The 20,799-nt window shown below is 42.5% G+C and overlaps 1 protein-coding gene across 4 annotated transcripts in view; it reads right to left on the bottom strand.

Moving 5' to 3' along the window:
* Positions 1 to 285: 285 nt before the first annotated feature.
* Positions 286 to 20,799, bottom strand: part of LOC122808984 (protein S100-A9-like) — a 122,353-nt gene continuing 101,839 nt past the window's right edge. For all 4 annotated transcript variants that reach the window (XM_044080152.1, XM_044080153.1, XM_044080151.1 and 1 more), the window contains one exon: positions 286 to 557. In XM_044080152.1, coding sequence (XP_043936087.1) covers positions 429 to 557 — 129 coding nt within the window. In that variant the 3' untranslated portion in view covers positions 286 to 428. The remainder of the gene's footprint in view (positions 558 to 20,799) is intronic.

Below are 20,799 nucleotides of genomic sequence, written 5' to 3'. Positions count from 1 at the left end.
ACATTGGTTCATTGGGTTAATTCCAAGCCTAGTATACACCTGTTTACACCCTTCTAGGCATGCAGTTGATTTTCAAGTGTAGTGTATATGGGAAATATTCTTTCCTTCATACTTCCTCAGAATTTACATTTTCACCTTTTAGCCAAGGGATTCTCCAGTGTTCTCAGAAAAGCACTGGCATTTCAAACAGGATCACAAGCAAGCTATATTCTAGCATTTATCCAACGTGCCATTTTTAAGTTATGGTGAGCGCAAACACTGGTTTGAAAACACAAAAACTAGGCATCCTTTCAAAATGGTCTTTATGTACGTTTTCATACAAGTATGCACACATCCCCCATTTAGAAAACTACATTAATACTAATACAAGAACTGCAAAAGTTATTTTACTGAATTAATTTAGGAAACGTTTGTTAATTGTATCCATCCTAGAGGAGGTCATTTATACAAGTACACAATGTTGCCAGAAATACAAAATATTCAACAATGTCCACTTGTGCATCGCCATCCAAGTCAAGCTCCTTAAAATGTTCATCTGCCTTCGCCTTGTCAAGTTTCTACAAGAAAAAAAAAAGATGGTTAGACTATTTTCTGATGGTTCTCCCACACCACATATCAAGATGCACACCAGATAACACAACATGATGAAACTGCACACCAACTCCCCCAAACTCGCCACATTGTAAGATTACCATCTTCCCCCAAGACCTCCACACATGAATACCCCATCAAGCTTATGAAAAGCTTTAGCAAAATTTACACGCATAACATGATTTAAGTACAGTTTTAAATCAAAGCCATTCATTACAGTATACTCACATGAAAACTACAGTGCATTTAAAACTGTGTACACTGCTGGGTAGCACTTGGCAATATTACATACCAAACAGTCCAAAGAATTTACTGAATCAGTCTTTTAACCTAAAGATACACTGCAGCTAATTCTACACCACACTCAAAGCATTTAGAAAATGAAACAAGTCCCTCTGCTGAATAAAAGCAGGGATTCTCAGACATCCCAGCATAGGATGGCATGCGATTAAAGGCATACCCAGCACTTGTTTACCAGGAAAGCCCAAATGGGCAATACCCATTTTCAGCAAAGGCCAAGGGAGAAGAACTCCATTTGTTTATATTGCATTACACAAAGTTCCAGTTAAACACAGTAGTTACATTTCTATCTACATTTACATGGAATGTAAAAATGTTACTGTTCCAACAGTTTACAGAGAAGGTAGAGAAAGCACACAAGTAACTCAGTGGATTGAGCAGGTAGCAGTTATGTATAAACATTGTCATTTCAGTGGCAGGTTGAGTAACCTTTCCAGCAATACCTTCTACTGAGACCATTAATCTCTCCATCCAAGGAGAGCAGAGAAGCTATTTGCAGGTATGTAGGAACATGCTAAGCATCCAGTGTAAATGGCCTCCTTACCCATAAAGATGCAGACATTGCAAGTCTTCTTTAGTGGGACAGTTTACTTTAAGCATACTGCTCAGAAATCTGATGGAAGACCTCCAATTCTTTGCTCACTATCCAAGTACCAGATGCTAACAGATTTCATGGAATCATTGTCCAATTAAGGTTTGAACAGACCAAGCAGCCACATACCTGGTGAAGTGCAGCCCCCCCCCCCCCCCAATAGGTGGTTCACCCTATAAACAGCAGGCAATCCACTTGTACAGTGGATGCTTTGCCAAGCTGACCCTGCCAAAAAAAAAAAAAAAAGACTAGTCTCATCTTGACCTTCAGCAGTATCTGAGCAGACTGTTACAGCAGTCTTTCAAAAAAAGGAGACTCATCCCAGCAAATCCTGTAACAACTATTCCAAAGCACACCACAGCCATCCTATTAAACAGGATCGACATTAGATGCCTCTCCCAACCAGAGTTCACAGCAACCCATGTTGAATTTTTCATGGACCCCATACAACATAAAATGGCTCTAGAGGCTGCTGTATATACTAGTGGTGGAATCTTAACCTTAACAGGATATACAAAAGAAAAACAAGACATGGCTAAAAAAAATCAGGAATGGCAACTTCCATAATGATAGGAGCTCTCCATAGTAAAGAAATGAAAAGTACCGGTTACTAGGTAAAGATCACCTCACATGCTAAAGGTGACCACAAGGCCTTCTACAGCTGTGTACAGTGGTGGTCAATTGTGCCATCATGACAAAGAACAGCAGAACAGTGAATTTGCTGGTTGTGACAAATTCAGTTTAAACTTCACTCAACTCCCTGCCATGAAATACCCAACAGAGGGGGGTATGGCAGTAACAGGGAGCAGGTCCCGACACTGCCAAGGCCAAAAACAGACTCCGTAGGCCCAGACAACATTCTGGGATGCCTCCTAAATAAAGTTAGGAACATTACCCATTAGGACAATTTGACTCAATTATGGCCTCGGTCAGGAGAAACATAGACACTGAACAGGCTTCACAAGGATGGACCATCAACAGACTCCGGAAACTAGACCTAGACCGACTAGTCTAATATGCAAAGCCATGGGAAAACTGCCACGTAGGTCAATTACTCCATAGATTAGACACCTCTAGGAATTACCTGGCATTTGACCAACATGTGGTCAAGGTAGTAAGAAAGTCACTCTATATTGCCCTATTTGTAAGGAAATGGCATCCAGGTCCAAGGAAGTAAAGGAGGCACTTATCAGACCCACAGTATAAATGCCCCTTCAATATGCACATGACCAGAACAGGTGGTGTGCCCACAAAGATTCCTTACCAAGAAAATCCAGGGTACAAACATGGTCTTACATTGAGTGCCTTAAAAGCCCTCTCTGTACTCTACCAGTTATTGACAGGCTATTTATACTTGGCATAAAAGGCTTCTTCAGATCCAGCTCTGATGGACCTTTGCACACCCACAAAAAACAGCATCAGAACCACTAGATCCACAAATTTAAATTTTGCTTGTGACATAGGTATGCTGGAAAGACTGACAAGTCTCAGATCTCCATGCTTTGGAACAGGCTCCCATCCATGTGAAGCAGAGTCTATCCCAAAAACTACTTAAATGCAACACTGACCAATGGATAGGTGGAAATTCACCCCAGGTTTGGCCCCATGTCTAATAGAGGCAGGTAGTAGTGTCCAACCTACCCCACACAACCTCTAGAAAATTTCTAACATCCCCCCCCCCTCCTAATAAACACCCATGATACACAAGGACAAACTAGTTTGGTTGCACAGCTAGGTTTACAAAAAGGACCTGGTGTTAGCCTATTATAATCCTATGCAGGACTATCCACTGGATACTGTCCCAGGATGAAGGATATGAAAGACTGGATTAACAGTTAAATGGAAATTTAAGATACACATTTCTACAATAAAATGATCTGTCCAAATGAAATCCTACAGAAAAGCTTGAGATGTTAGTCCTAGAAAATAGTGGAAAGTCAAATACAACTCCACCACTGAACAAGCCAGTTTCCATGGCACAGCTACAGAGCTACTCCAGACTTCCTCCCATGGTGCAAACTGGGCATGAACTACAGTCTAGGGAACCCACAAAACTAGCAGTCGACCAGCCACCGAGGCCTACCAAGAAGGGTCGCCAGAGAGCATTTGACTACATCATGGGGTGTAGTACATGTACTATTTGAATGCATTGGTGCACCACGTTATGGCCAGAACTTTGGGCATAAACTCCGACCAACACCTCCCACTAGTCAAAAACTGAGCTCACCATCCCTTATGGTGAATTGAAAGCATATTAACATGCATGTCCTGCTGTACAACTGTCATAATCCAAACTCTCCTTGCATGGCCAGTGGCCCCAGATGGCGAGAAAATTGGGAATAAGCATGGCAACACAAGTGGGGGTAAGTGAGAAGGGGGAGGGTCACACATTCCAGGAAGACAAATATGCTACACAAGTCACATTGGGCTGGGTCACAGTTTTGCCCTATATAAGGCAGAGGTGCATTCCAAATAAAGCAAAGACTGCAGAAACTTGCACCACGGCCATGGAGAGATGCAGATGTCCAAGATGGGGTAGACTCTCTAGCTGAACGGTATTCCTGTGAATTGCATTAACAGTTTTTTTGGCATCTCCATTTCCTGTACTGTAGGGACTGAAAAAGCCTGACGTCAACCTTTTTAGGTACCAGCTGAAAACAATGCATCTTTGTGTTCTCCTCTGCTAATAAATGGTGCATAACTTAAGACACAGGAAATTCTCTCAATTTCAAGAGAATTACCCCTGGTCTTGCTGAATTAAGTAGAAATTGAAGGCAATTCTCAAGCAACAACCTCTGTTATACAGAATGCAGCTACCTCTTGCAAAATGAGCTGGGAAAGTGTCCTGGATGACTGGCATTGCTCTGGGGAACTACTTCCACTATATTTTTGAAAAGGGGATTTCCCTTCGATATAGCTGCAGACTGAAAAATCTGTAACACACTGCCCAACAACTACTGGAAAGAAGTCTAGATTATAACCCACAGAGACCAATAGTGCATCCCATTTGAATACGATCTATAGCCACCTTATGTAGTACAGCATCTCCAGGCTCAACTCACCCACAACCTCTAAATTTGTGTAATCTGTGAATACAGGCAATACTGATGCACTAGGCTTTACACATGGAAGCATGGATGGCTGCCTACCTATATAGCCATGCTTTTTAGAACTTCAGCCCTGCTCTCCAATATAGGTCCACAGGTGTTTACTAGGCTAACTACAAGGGTCTTTTAAGCCTAGCCATATACCCCAAATCTGACAAGTTCTGAAATGTAAACAGAGATTTGGGAGATTAACCATTTTACAGGCTGCCTGTGTCCATTAGAGACATAGGTGCCACCTGACGTTGAGACCAAGCAGTAGCATCTTGTACACCAAGACACATGCCTAGCATTCCCAATCTACAAATATAATCCAAGGTAGGCCTGGAAATTGGGGGGGGGGGATGCATACGGTGACGGACAGTTACCCAGAACTGAAATGCCCCACAAGAGAGAGTGGTCTCCCATAAGAGAGAGTAGTCTCCATAGGGCAAAAGGGCATGCACATATAGGAGAAGATGCAGATGGAAAAGTGAGACCCTTGTCCAGGAGGAGAAAAAAAATCCAAAGGAAAAAAGGGGGTTGGAGGGAGGCAGTGAATACTGTAAGTCAAAATGTCTACAGTTTTAAACTGTACTACTTCCTATATCCATGTTGCATTATTCACAGCAAGAGCTTTTGTTAGACATTTGCCATGAAAAGAAATGGCCTTAGAAATTCAGGAGGAGATGGTTTGCTTAGAAACAGCCAAACCCAATGTCCTGGGATGAAAAACAAAAGCTGGTCAGATTTATGAATTGCCTCGGTTTTATCCAAATACCAGAGTGGTCTGTGCAAATCCAAGGTATGTAGGACCTTCTCTCTAGCAGAAGGAAAAACCCAGAAATGGGAGTTGAACTGCTAGATTCAGACAACTTGACCATGCTGGACAAGAGTATTACTATGAAGGGGGACACTGTCCCTGTAAAACCAAAGAGGGATGGCCATAAGGAACTGAGCTCAAAAATCTCAGAGCAAGAGAGCAAGTAATAAGACAATCTTCCAGGTATAATGTTCTAGAGAACTACCTGCAGGCTCAAAAGGAGCCTGGGCAATTTTTTTCTAAAGCAAAATTAAGGTCCCAAGGAGGAGGAATAGGCTTGAGGGCCCAAGATGTAGGATGCTTAAGAAAAATACCTCCAAGCAAGAAGCTAAAGGAGGATACAAGGGCAGCCAGGCAGAAGTGACAAATGGCCTTTATAGAAATAGGCCAACCCACACTGGAGCAACTCTGACAGAATCAGAGACCCCCACTGAAAAAAAAAAAAGTATCCAAATTACTAGCATGGCACCAGACAGAAAATCTTTCTGGTTGCAGGTTTGCTTGCCTCCTGTAAAACCCTGAGCACTTCCCTTTTAGGCACCTCCTTTCCGAGGATCAAACTCATCACCCAGTGTCAACTAGAGATTGGACAAGTGAGGATGGACAAGCTAAACCTTTTCCTGTGTGAGGTAACTTGATTGCCCCTGACCAGATGCATTGAGAGGGCACCAGTGCAGTCTTGGCCAAAAGGGAGTTGCCAACAAGATCTTTAGGGCAGTCCAACTGAAACTTCTGCAGGACTCAGAGGAGGGGGAGGTCAGACAAACATCCCCTTCCAAGGAAAAGGGCATCAGTCTTCCATACAAAGACAGTATGTCACTCAAATAGAAGAGGGAGCTGCCTGTTAAAAGGGGAGGCAAAAAGAACTACCCAAGGAATAACCCATTGGACCGTCCAGAAACTTCTCTGAAGCATCCAGTCATAAGCCTGAGTTTTGCATCTGCTGTAGGCGTCTATCACTAAATTGCTCAGAGAATCAGTCAACTCTTCAGGCAGTGTACAACAAAGCCAGATCCCAAGCTTGAAGAGCCAACCTAGAGGAGGAAAGACTTTGCCCCCCCCCCCATTTGCTGACATACCATCAGTGTGGTGTAGTCGGTGTAAACCTTCAGAGGGCGTGGAGATAGCAGCTTAAAGGGCCATAATCTGCGTGCTCATCCCTGATGTTAATATGGTCTGACCTCTGATATGGGGGGGGGGGGGCTGAACTTTCAGATAGCCACAGGAACCCTTCCTACCTCATGTCTGAAGCATCAGTGAAGATTTCTTAAGGAACCAGAGGCTGAAAGGGCAGGCCTGGGTTAAGGGAAAGTTGCAGAATCCACGACTAATTCCACAAGGAAGGAGGTACACACTGAAATTTAGAGGGTGGCAATGCTAAAGCCAAACTGACTTTAGGCATTACTGAAGCTTCCACATGTGCAGTCAGACAACAGGGAACACTAGAATAGAAGAGGCAACGAACCCTAGCACTCTAAGAAACTGTTGGGAATATCAGCTACAGGAAAAACTGAAAGCAGTCAAGTACGGACCTTCTGGAGGTGAAGAGCTGAACATTGGCAAGGTGAATCCCACAACCCAGATACTTGCGGTCCTGAGAGTCAGGACAGACATTTGAAACTGTATAGTGAGCAAGACTTTGGAGTGACATGGTACACTCCAGATCCTGTAACAGGCAACTGGGAGAAGGCACCTGAACAGGTTATCTAGATAAGAAAATCTGAATACTGTGCATCCTGAAAAAAGGCAACCACAGGAGCTAGGCATTTAAGGAATACCTTTGGGGATGTAGAGGCCAAAGGGCAAAACAGAGAACTGAAAATGAAAAACTCTCAAATTAATATAAATATGAAGGTAAGCATCTCATATCCAAGGACACCACAAAAGCTTGGGGTAGAACAAGAAAAACAGGGTTTGAAGAGCAAATATCTGAAAAGGAGCCTTGAAAAGGTGTTGAGCAAGGAGAGATCCAGAATAGGTCTGGAAGTGGCCTCCTTTCAAGGGACCAGGAACATCCTGGTGGAAAAATCCCTTTCCTACTAGAGACAAGATAAACATTTCCTTGGTCCAACAGGGACCCAAGGACCTCAAAGAAATGAGGTTGGGGAATCCCGGAAAAAGGAGGGAGAGACCTGGCAATGATATGCCAGTTTGGAAGACCAAGGGATAGCCAAAGGAACCTAGCCGAGGAGCAGGAGGGCAAAAGTCAAAGAAGCAGGTGTGTGACAGAAAAGGCTTCCAAGCCACAGGAGCCCAAGACTTGGCAGTAGGAGCTTGCCCACCACTCTTCCTACCTTTGTAGGCCTGATAAGTCTGCCTGCAAACAAAACCAGGCCTAGTAGGATAATCTTGAACTTGGGGATACAAAAATAAGTTTAAGATCCTGTAAAGGTCCAAGTCTTTCTTCAGGAAAAAAACGTAAACATCTGCAGAAGAGAATTTTTATTATCCAAAAGGAACACCCAGCAACTTAATGGTCTTCAGGTTAAAGACTGCAGGCAAAGCCAAGACTGCCTCATGACAGACCCCAAAAGGCAGCAGCACTGAAAGATGCATTGGCAGCATCATAACTACATTTCAGTGATGAGCCATGCAAAAGTTAGAACCTAAAATAGAGCAGAAGATTTTTGCTTCAAAATAAAGATCAGAAATAAACCACCCTGGGTAATAGAGGCCACAGCATATCTTGTCATGTAGGTTTGATAAGATGGCCTGAAAGGCCAATGTAGCAGCAGTATAAACCTTGGATTCTCTCCACTGCACTGCTTTTTCCAAGCTTCTGCCTGCAAACGTTTAGAAGGCTCGTTAGGAAACATCACAGGAAGGCCAGAAGGACATTTAAATAAGATTCCTCAGGAACCTTCTGTAGAAGGTGTCAGGTTTATTTGGAGCAGGAGGATGGGGGGGGAGAGACAAAGGCAGTTAAAGGTACCTTGCAGTTAACACCAGAGGTATTGCAGAAGGTTTAGGAGTGTCCACCTAAGCAGTTCATACCATCTTTTCTGGATATCAAAAAGAATCCCACCAAGTATTTCATCATTCTAACTACCGTCTCCAAGACAAATTCCCAAGGAGACTTGGGGCTCAGACTCCCAAGCTATAAGCCAGAGGCATCTGGTAAGATAAGGACAGACTCTTCAGACTAAATCTGAGGAATCAGGTTCCCTAGCCCACTTGGGAGTAGAATTCTAAGGGGGTAGGCACAGAAATCCCTCGGAGGCTTCAGGACCATTTAGGCATTAAATCAGGCCCCAATTAAACTCTTACCATTCCCTTTGAGGATCCTTAGGGCATATAAGTATGCTTAAACTTTCTTAGCAGGGACATCAGCCCAAACATTGGAGGTTCCAACCCTTGAGATTTAGAGTACCTGGAACCTCCTTCCTGACCAGAATCTGCAGAATCCTTCTGGGGTTCTGAGAAGCTACAGTTCCCCTGACATCTGGAGGAAATGCTTGAAAAACCTCAGGTTGTGCTAAAGGAAGGATACATGGTTTACAATGGGGTCATGGCAGAGGAGTCCAACACTGGATGGCCTATAGAGCTTTCACCAACATGACATCAGGTGGAGGCTGGACAGCCATTGCCTCTTGCAGAGATTTCTTAGCCTTTTTGCAAAAGATCCTGGGGTTAAAAGACTCTGCCATGCTACCTTGGGTTAACAGTTTAAGCCTCTGGTTCTCAAGACAGATTACCATGGAAGACAACCAACTTCCGAGAGAGTCCAAGTACAAATGCTATAAGATATTGTCGTGGGAAGCAGAGACACTGAATCCTTATGGGGAAGGCCTCCCATTTTTTCCCCTTTTTGGAGGACTCCTCTAAACCAAAGAAAAAGGCCAAAGAAATACCCCAATGTGGTACTGATGTGACAGCTAGGTACTCAGCACAGCTAAAGGGCTTTCAGACCGGGAAGTTCATAGGGTTGTTCATAGGACGATACTAGGCTATTGGCCTGGAGGCCCTTATAAGCCTAGCCAAGAATTTATTGGTTCCCACAAAGTCAACACCTGTTTTCCCTGTCCAGCAGGGAAACAGGTGGTATCCCAGGGGTATATTTTCAGTTTCCCATCCAGAATCAAAGTTCCTCAAAGAGGGCTAATGAAGTACTCTGCTAGTCATGGAGAGGAAGTCTGTTCCACAGATGGGGGAAGTCTCTGGGACACAAATCTATCCCACAACAAATTCTATTAATGTCACAGACCAGGTTGAGACCTTGCATGCAGGCTGCACAAGTGGAGTTTGACTTAAGGATATGCAGCAACTCCATCAAGGCCAAGTCTGGGATAGCCTTGTTTGCCAGACACAGGTGACCTCTGAGCAGTCCATACAAAACTGAGTAAACAGACAGGGCTTTAAGCCTGTGTAGGATAGGTGTTTGAGACCCTGGATTTTCCTGGTCAAACCTCTGCAGTCTCTCAAACTGCTGCATGTGCTTGGCAAGGTACATGCTGAAGACAGCATTGTACTCCATAATGGGTCCGATAAGGGAGGAGTACAGGGATGTTAGGACCTCCTTGTTCCTGGATGAAATACCTTCACTTATGAGGTGGGCCAAGTAGAAAGCCTTCCATACAATGGAGACATGGTCAAAGGTCAGGCTGCTATCAAGCAGGGTGCCCAAGTCCCTCAATGGATTGCATGCTTAGTAAGTTTTTATTAATGCGATATTTATTGAGGATACCATTTCCCCCAAAGGGGATAATGATGCATTTCTTGGCATTCAGGTTGAAGCCATGCTTCTAGCACCAGTTTGGTTAAGGCCATCTTGGAGGATGTTCACATCACTACGGAAATTTATGACAGTGCCCAGCTTGCAGTCATCTGCAAACCTGGTCAGCCACAGACCACTGGTTTTGGCTTGCACCTTAGAAAAGTATATCTCAAGCAGTAAAGGCCCCAAGACAGATCCTTGTTGGAAGAAAAAGACTAATGGTGTTTGTACTGGCAAAGTCCTGGGCAACTGTGTCCCTATATCACCTTTATGCCTTGCATCCTGTAGGAGCATGACATATGGCACATTCAAGATCTAAAGGCTTTGGTATACTGACCAGATGTTGGGCTATCCTTGGCAGGAGATCCCTATTGTGAATATTGCAAACAATGATTATGAACAAGTGCTCCAAGTGGAAATACGACAGCTTGGGACACAAGGTATGTACTCCTCCAGATGCGGTGATCAATTAAAATACTGGCACACCAGGGAAAGTATCCCAGAGGGCAAGGGGCTTGCCCCCCTTGCAAAACTAGATGTAATCAGATAGTCCTCCCAACTGCTCAGGTCTAAAAATCACACAAAATGCAGCCTTTCAGTTTACAAGGTCTAGAACCAACTCCAAAAGCTTTTTTTTTTGGCAAATGGAAAAAAAGTCTCATCCTCTAGAAAAAGATCCCCATTTACACCTTTAAAACGACAATCCATTTTGGTGCTAGACAGACAAGTAACCCTCATCATACACTGTGGAAGGCAGTATATCAAGACATTCTGTGCACAGAGGTTATTGCTCAAAATTTCCCAGAACTGCAACTGTTGATTCTAGGGCAACTTTCAGTAATGAGGCTGAAATCAGTGTCATCCAGTCAGCTTCCTTGTAGGGATCGAGATGGAGGAATCTCAGTAGCTACAAAAGTAGTTCCATACAAGGTTGTTTAACACCTGCTGAATATACACAATCTCATGTAGACTACAGCAAGAGGTGAGCCCCAATAACTATTTTGCCATAGGTTCTTAAGTTTTCTGCCCACAGTATAAGCTCTAGTGGGAGGAAAGCTCAATGGGATTAAAGGGTCTTGACCTCCGGTTTTAAAAGTCTAAAGTTAAATTCCAACCTTGTATGCCCCCCCTCCTCTCAGCTGCAGGAGTTGGGGAGCCAAGGATTTTAGGTAAAAAGGAGTTAAAAGGTGATCTTCCCTTGGCTGGCAGGGAAGATATTGCAGTGGTAATGTTTAAGGTACATGCTGCCCAGGCTGCTATGCACACACTTTGGAGCTAAAAATGGAAATTGACCTGTTTAAAGAGGGGAAGCAAAGTCCTCTAGAGCATTTAATTCTGGGTGTCAAAACATCTCTGTGCAAGTTATTTCTTCTTGCAGCTTTTAAACTACCCACAAACCCGCATGAAAAATGGCTTTGTGATTTCATCCCTATTGGTGGTACAACTGCTAGCCACCATTTTCAGTTAGGTACAGTTATGTGCGATAACAGCCAAAGTGGAAGACAAAAGTTGAAAGTCAACTCCCATAGGCAGAGATCTATTGGGCAGTATAAAGGAAACTGGGATGCACAACAAATTTTATGGGGATCAAGGGCAGCCAGTTCCCACCAGTTACATGTCTTCGTTATCCTAAGCATTCCAATTGTTTGGTTCCAGTTATGCATGCAGATCAAAGTCTTTCATGCACTGGTATGGCTGGGGCTTTTCATGGCCAACCTGAAGAGCTGCTTCCAGCAGTGCAAGGGTTATAATTCAAATTATTTCAAACCAGCAGGTACTTTCATTTCCCTTACATGAAGGGCAGCCATCAGATCCTCTGGTATGCTATAAGGCAGTCTAAAATGTGCAAAAAAAAGAATCAGTCTGAAATGGGTAAGTCTACCATCAGTAATATTGCCTTTGGTCAACTACAGTGGTTGCAAACTAGTGCATCCAACAGGGTTCCTGGGGATAGGTAACAAGAAATTTAAGGAGAAATCAGGATATGAAACCAGACAAAATTTGTTAAAGTGGTAATAGAGCTAGGGCAAATTAAGGCCAGCAATCATCTTGAGGCTGAATGGCACCCCCTCCCAGGGGAAAATGGGAAGTGTGGATATGTTTGGTGTATACACTATAGCCTGGTGGACATTACTGCATGACCAATGGTTAAGTTTAGTTGGGTATAAAAACAGCCAATAAACAGAGAGCCAATTGTATTCTGGTGCTGAAAGAATCAGAATTGAACTGCACTGTGCCTTGTCCAAGCTGCATGATAACCATACCTTCACCCAGAGACCAACCAGTTAAGCACATTAAAATGATCCCAAGCTCTATACTGGGACTTCAATGACTTTCAACCATGTGACACTAGTGTGAAACACTGCTCCAGCTAATCCGGAAATGAAGCAATGGCACAGCTAAAATATTGAAACCATGGAAAAGGAAAAGTTACAGGAGCCAAGAACTCCAATCAGGGAAGTTTGCATTTTATGGTGCTATAGTGACCAATGTCTTCACAAAAATTTGAGATGCTGATTATATACTTCATTCATTTGAACCAACATCTGTTAAGCTACCTTGACAAAAAAAAAAAAAAAAAATTCAGAATTGATCGGTCCCCTAGAGGGGATTCCACTGTGCTGCTTGCAAGCCAGAACTTGCATCCATGGGGAATCCACCCTACATCTTCATTCACAATGCTAGTACAATCTATAGTGCACTGTTGTGCATCACAACCAGTCCCATGCATAGCACTCAGTCTTCCATATTCAAAATAAGGACCATTGCCTCCTATAATGTATAACAAATGGGGAAATATAGAACACTTAGCTTACTAATAAGTTCAACTAGAAAGGTCACAGAACGGTTAATGTGTTACTTTACAAGCAGCAAGTTCTTTGGATGAATTGAATGATTCAGTAGTTAACATGGATATTATGACAGACCTTTTCAGTGTGGAACTTTGAACATGGACTAGAGGAATGTTCCTCATTCTGGGTAATGAGGTACACTTGAGGTATGGTCTCATGGACTGACCCTGCACACTCCAACTGTCACTGAACACCAGAGTAACACTTCTACCAAACCTGTTCTGTTTAAAGCCCAGAATGGAATTCCTAATTTTATTTTGCCTTTTAACAGCACAGACAAATGAAGGGGATTTACTGTAATTCAAATGTTACATGCCAGTTTAGTACACAAGTGTCAACTGTCAAAGTAGGTCAGAAGACAGTACACACCAATATTTTACTAAAAAATTGCAAATTACTTTTTTTTGCAGATAGTGGTGTGCTGGCCATGTATCCGAGTGCTTGTTAAAACATTTGTTTCCAACACTGGCATACCATGAGGCAAGTGTGAATTGCCATGTAGTCTATTAAAATAGAACTCAAAAAGGGGTGTTCTCTGTACTCCTGAGAGAGTATGCTAGTCAGTTAATTTAACTTTTTAAATCTTGTAAAATATTGCACTTTCACATCACAAATCATGCCAGGCTAAATATAACTTGTGGGAGCTCTAAGTGCAGAAAAGAAAAGCTGCACGTTTACATGGGGGCTAAGGGGATCACAGTAAACTCACCTAACCTACCCTGCTGATCCTTTGAGCAGCTAGAAATCTCAAGTCTAGCTTCTGCAATTAGTGTCACTTATTCAATTACGTAAATTTTGTAAAACATACTAAATCATTTACAGCATTCATAAAATCAGCCCCATTCAAAATTCAGCTGCCGCCCAAATGCTAAGCCTCTTCAGCTAATCAGACCTGCTTTCCAGTGCCCTATGCCAATACATGCAGATAAAGCAGGGATTTTATTTGTGCCTAACAAGGTCCACTTATTTATAGACAAGGTGGGACATTTTGTCCACAGGAGGCTGCTTAAAATAAAAAAAAGATGGAAGACTGCTGCAGAGCAAACAGTTCCTGAAGACTTTCAAGATGGTCATAGTCTGTTCTGAATTGTTACTTTGGTCAGGACTACATTTTTGTATGACTGTACATATGAAGTTGCACCGACATGAGCAAATGCTGCAGAATGTACCCCCCTTTTTACCCGGTCCCATGTAATTTTTAGTAACCCATTGAGTTTTAGTGAAGGGAAGAGAACTGCATGGCAATGGACACTGCAATGCAGGTGGGCTACCACAAAATAAAGCTGCTGAACTACCATATAAAAGCTGCTGACAGCTTAGCCAAAGTATAGAGAACGCAGATCAGGATGGGTGGGTAAAGGGTGTAACCTTTCTACAAAAGAAGCTCAGAAGTCAGTTTGCAAGGAGAGTTCTTTACCTTCAAGGTAAAAGCTGTAGTCTTGCTTTCCAGTCATTATTAGGCATCATAAGAGTATCTTTTGTATGATAAAGGTAAATTACTAAATGATGAATTACTACAATACTTTATAAATGGAGGTTTGTAAGCAAACATGGATATGCGGCAAAAGTGCAAAATTTTATTTTTTTACTATAAAAAATTGTTAAAAGCAGGCTGTCCTATGCAGGCATGCTGTAAAGAGACTATCCAGAGTCAATAACAGACTTGAAACTTTCAGTTTATCCTCTGCTGTAGTTTTCTATTCAGATATCTTGGCAGTAGAAACATGCATCCATGTCCAGACACCAGGCGTAAGCATTCTGGACTTTCTGTAAATAAGGCATGGCAAGTCATCCAGTGCAGCCACTGCTGTTTGGTTGTCTGGAAAATGCCAGTGCTTACATCCAGTATTTGTTAAATCTGGGCGATTTGGAGAAGGGCTGGGGTTTTACTGAAAAAAAAGTGCTACTACCTCCAAACTTAGAGATGGCTTCATTTAAGAGCATTGGCAATGGGGTAAACATTTCTTAAACAGTAATTCTAATCAGAAACGATTAAGTACCTAAATGGTTATGCATAATTAAGGCAGTTTTCCTTATATCTGGGTTCCCCAAAGCATTCCAACTTTAGTACCAGGATGCTGGGTTATTCATTTCACACTGAATGAGACAAATCTGAAGCAAATTGTGCCAGTACTTGCTAAGAATATTTAAAATTGTCCTGAAATATCCCATGTAGAACTGGGATGAAACAGCAAACAGAAAAATGGGTTACTAAAGCAACACTAGGTGTAGAGGCACATCACAATAAACTAAGCAAATTGCTTTAAAAGGTAAAGGAGGCCAAGCCATAACGAGAATGCTGGACACAAAAATAAAGGGTGTGGATGGCAGGAGTGGCTACTACTGTTAGAAGTACTATGTTCATATCAGAGGCCCAATCCTTGTGACAGAACGTTTCATTTGCAAGTAAACCAATTTAAAGGGACAGAAATGTTAACTGCACTTTAGCAGCAATTATGGTGCAGAGTATTCAACTCTAGTCTGTTACAGGCTAGTCTCATTCAAGAACTATTGCAGGGATGTAAACCTGGAATGTATATAGGAGCAGCAAATCACTACATGAGTAGTGTACAAACTAATCACTGCTATTGGTGTATACAGTTTTGTAGTGCATACAAGACTGCTGCTATAGTATATGTTAAAAAAAAAAACTAAGTTTAGAGCACAAGACTGCTGTTCTTGTGTATATTTTATACAGCTGTATAGCTCAAGAGAGGTCATGCAGGAGTCCTTTAATTGTAATCACTAGCTGTCTTAGTAAGGCTTGGTAGATGTTAGAATGCTGGCTCACTAAACGAGTTACACTCTTACTTTGTATATTCCAAGGTCTATGTCACTGCTGACTAGAAACTATCTGCAGCACCTATAAAGATAACATTTTTGCACCCCCCCCCCCGTTACATTATTTCTTTTTTCCGCAGTAAACAGTCCTCATTTATTTTGGACATTGTGGATATGGACTACACATCCTCATGGATCCAAACACTACTACTAGCTTGCAGCCATCTGAGCAGCCACCTGAGCATTCAAAGTGCATGTTTTATACTTTTGCTATCATTGCCAATAGACTAGACTGTAGAAATTCATATCTAGTCAGCCTCCCCAGGCCTGCCTCAAAACTTAATCTGGTACCATACACCCCTTCTTAGCCCCTTGTGCAACACATTGTAATTATTCCTACCTGCATCTCCTCTAACCTACTTTTATACACCCTAAAGCTCATGCAATTTAAGCCATTTTAAAGGTGGTGAAGCACACCAGACACTGACCCTAGGGCTGGATTTCAGATACTCTGTAGCAAGTCTTGGGCAAGTTGTTCTTTATAGTGTACTCTGGTTCACTCTGCTCCCCTGCCCCCATTCCCACCAACCCCCACTTTCCTTGCATTATATCCAACCAAACCACTCTTCCCTCCTGTCAACCAAACGCACTTTTCCAAATCACCACCCCTCCTCTTCCACCATGTCTAGTTTCTTTCCTCCTCCTAACCAATGCTCTTACTTCACATTCTACTCCATGTATACCATCTCCAAGTCAACCACACTCACCTACTCTCCCAACTGTCCTCTCTACAAACACATCCACACATATGCAGACATCAGCCCTCAGCTAAACAAAACCTCCCATCTCTTACCTTCAAACACACACTGCTCTAATCCCTCAACTCTCATAGCTCAATCTAACCAACAAGCTCTGACTACTACACTGTATAGCACAAATAAAACTCCAGGCTGACATCCACCCCAACCTAGGACCACAAAAACTCCTGACACCACCCATAGGCTCCCCACCTAGCCCTCATTCAAAACCCAGTCTGTATACTACTCACTGCCCCCCCTCCAAAAACCTGCAATACAGACCTGCTCTATCAATTTCAATCTCTGCAGCATACTATGTAGCTTACCGAATTCCATGCTACACTAAACATCTACTCACTGGACATTGCTGTAATGACTGAAGCCTGGTTAAATCCCCACATTAAAGACATTACTACCAGCTATAACATCACAAGACTAGACAGATTAAATATAATGGTAACTCCACCACCTCTTTTGTTCAAAGACCCCCTCAAAAATTGTAGTACTCCTCCTGACCTACCCAACTCGGAAATCCTAACACTCCTTGAAATGAACCAAAAACAAAACCCCTGGCAACAACCTACCCACTACTGAAAAACCTACATTCTTGGGCATCTAATTTCAACCAAGAAACTAATCCTAGGTGATTTAAACCTATATTGGCATTGCTGCTCAAACAGCCCCTCTCATACCCTAAACCTTTTCACTCAACTATATCCTGCCCTACACAGATGGACAAACATTCCAAACTGCAGTTAACATTAGACTATACTGACCAACCAAACCCAACCCAAGTTATCTAGCTAGCCACCTTCCAGATTCCCTCAGTGACCACTCCCCAACCTTCCTGTATAGAAAGGAGTCCACACCCAAACCAACATCATATACAAATTCATCTGTAGAACTTCTACCCCTCCACTTTTAACCTACTACCTCAAAGCAGCGACTGGTCACCACTTTGAAACCTCCCACTGGACCTGGCAGTTCAGTATTTCAACAATACTGTTATTAAAATACTAAATCTTGCATCCAATACAAAAAGACCAAACCCAAGCACCTACCCTGGCTAACAAGACACCAAATTACTAGAGGAGCTTTACTAGAGGGGGCTTGGCTAGCTTATCACACCAAAGAAAGCAAGCCTCCCAACACTGAAACCTAGCCAAGAAAAAAAATAAATAAATAAATAAAAAAAAGACAAAACTACCTCCAAACAAGCCAACAAAAATCTTACACAACCCCCACAAATTCTGGGAAAACATCAATCCCCATAAACCCTGGCTATACCAACCCCCCAGTCACCCGAAATGTAACTGACCCTATTGCAGCAAAAACTCACTTTAATACAATTACCTCACTGCTGGGCAACAAGCCAAATCAACCTCTATCCCCACATCCTCCTCAGACTCCCCCCAACCCATTCACATTTACTTCCATACAAGCTAGCTACATAAAAGCACTCCTTTCCAAGCTTAAACCCTGCTATCTAGCAGCAGACAACTATCCAATGAACATCTTAAACTGCCACCCCCACAAATTGCCTACTCCACATCTGTTCTGATCAACCGCTCCATTACAGAATAAGTCTATGGAAAATATATCCCCCTCCACAAAGGTAGACCCTCTAAAGAACTAACCAACTACTGCCCCATAACCCACCTCTTGCTAAAATCTTAGAAAGCTGCATTCACAACCAACCATTTCCTCAAATCACAGCCTCCTTTCCTCAACAGGTCTTTAGACAAAGACATAACACTGCTACTGCCCTTTAGGCCAACTGGTCTCATCCATTTTCCTTGGTATGTCAAAAGCCTTCAGTTTCCCCACCAAATACTTCAAACTCTCATCCTATGGCCTCAATTCATTAGCCCTGTCCTGGTTCCATAGCCATCTTTCCAGACAAGCTACTAAATGGGGAAACATTTCCCCCTTACTCCCCATCTCTTTGGTGTACAAGGTTCCACACTAGGCCATATCCTCTTTACAATATTTAAGAAACCTCAGCTCTGCAACACTAGCCACCATTGTCCAGTATGCTGATAATTCCACTTACATGCTCAGCCCCCCCAGAACTCCCAATACAAACCTTTTTCCAAGATATAGAAAAAAAATACCTCACTGAAACGTCTTAAACCCAAACAAAATAAGACGTCAGTCCCCTCCAACAGAACCAAGAACCCACAGACCAAAACAAAAAACTTCTAGGAGTCAGGCTAGCCACTGCTCACTCAATTGCTCTCCATCCTTTATGGATCCCAAATATTTACTAACCCGCAAAAAACTGACCTAAATAACCTAGTAACCTGCTACAACAAAAATTGCCAAGTTTGCAACAGGGCACCCATACAGAACCAGTGTAGTGTACTGTACTTCCCCAACTCAACTGGCTAGAGCTCCCCAACCTCACTCAGCCAACTATAGCTCACTAAAAAATCCACCTTCCTAATGATTGCCCTGCACTTTCTAACCTAATGTAAATCTCAGATTACTTAGATCTTCAAGCAAACTAATGCTAAAGGTAATAGAACCCCACAACTCTTACGGCAACTCCCTCTGCACCCACAAAAATTCCAAGCTGTGGTACACTCAACATATAGGAAACAATCTAAGAGTTCAAACTCATACCTAGCAAATCACTAGCTGTGCACCTGCCATACTCCTGGCCAAGTCTACCCATTCCCCAACTACATCCTTGTCCTGCTCCTAATCTCTAGCTCTCAACCCAAGATTCTGTTCTTGCCACCTGACTATTTTTAGTTTTCTGTCAGCAGCTAGATCTGGACAGCAGTTCTAGGCAATCTTACTGTCCTTATATTTGTAACCACACTTTCCACCATTAAAATTACTGTTCTTATACTTGTAACCACACCTGCCACTTAACAGTGATAAGGAGACCTTATACAGGACATTATGTCCATGCATACGGTTACTTGCTGCTGTCCTGCTCAACAGTAATTTATATTGTCATTATAATTACAGTGTTACTATGCAAACTTTTTTCTCCAATAGTGCCAATGTTACTTGCATTACACTAGTAATCTTTTCTCTAGCATTAAACTGCCCAACTGGAGTTTTACCAGTTCAAGAAGAATTAGTTTTGAAAATATAAGCATGGTCAATATTAGTTTCTGTAGCATAACTATATAACTTGAGCTTTCTGTAGTATCGGCTGTATTACTGGAGCGTTTCTCCCCTGGTCTCTGCTGAAAATGGGCTTCTGTTCCAGCCAGACATTACCCGGTCAACAAGTGTAGTAAAAATAAATATGGGTCACAGTAGACTTGGCTACATAAAAAACAATTCACTTGTAAAAAACGCGAATGAGACCAGCTGTTGAGGCCTTCACTATATAGCTAGATTACCCTAACTTGCATTTGGGAGGTAGAATCAAGGATGCCCTGGAAAATTGTCCTAACAAGCTTAAATGTATATACAGAGGACCAAGTTACTGCTTCTAGAATACTTCTAGAATCCAACCTTTTCCAAAAAGTTGGAGGACTCCAAGGCCCTGGACCCTACCTGGAACAGTTTTGTTGTGATGAATACAACTTAACCTTAGACAAGTACTTTTGAAATAGTACAGACACGTAGTCTTCACAAGAAAGGAGCTATCCAAAGATCTGAGACTTTGTTCTGAAAGTTCCAGAGTCGGGATATCCAAGGTAAGGAGTATCCTTCCTTCTCCCTCATTTTTAAGATTAAAGAAAATGGGGGGGGGGTTAAACAAACAGTAAAAAAAAAAATGCTTGTAAACGTGTTTCTACTAAGGAAGAGGTAACCTATTATGAAGCAACATTGTTAGAAGTTTGTGAAAGTGCCCGAGGAAAGACCAAACTGGTCTCAAAGCATCATCTTTCTCCGGCATTAAAAATTCCTTACAAATTTGCCACACTTGGGGAAGGAGAACTGCTTCTATCACTCCACAGAATAGCATGCAATTAAGGGCAGGTGGAAGGGAGGCTGATCTGGTGAATAATCCTCAGGCATGGGTGATTCTGCCCTCTGCCATCTACAACCTCTTCAGAATATATTTTAAAACTATCATTTGCCAGACAGCAAGGTGGAGAAAGACTTTCAGGGCGGGTGGAGGGAACAAGGTCCCTTAAAATTGACCATCTGGAATGTTTGGTTTTGGAGTTATTCTTTTCGGACCACTCCCGTCATTTTAGTAAAACTGGAGGAGGGGTTAGAGAATCCCTTAATTTTTGAAAAGGAAAATCCTGAAATTCTCTGGTCTAACTTACCATTTTCATCTCCTTTGCAACA

The sequence above is a fragment of the Protopterus annectens genome, chromosome 8.part0 (genome assembly GCF_019279795.1).
Source record: "Protopterus annectens isolate FY-2018-M chromosome 8.part0, PAN1.0, whole genome shotgun sequence".
Taxonomy (NCBI): domain Eukaryota; kingdom Metazoa; phylum Chordata; order Ceratodontiformes; family Protopteridae; genus Protopterus; species Protopterus annectens.
Note: the sequence above shows the minus strand (reverse complement) of the source record. Positions and strands in the feature narration are given on the sequence as shown.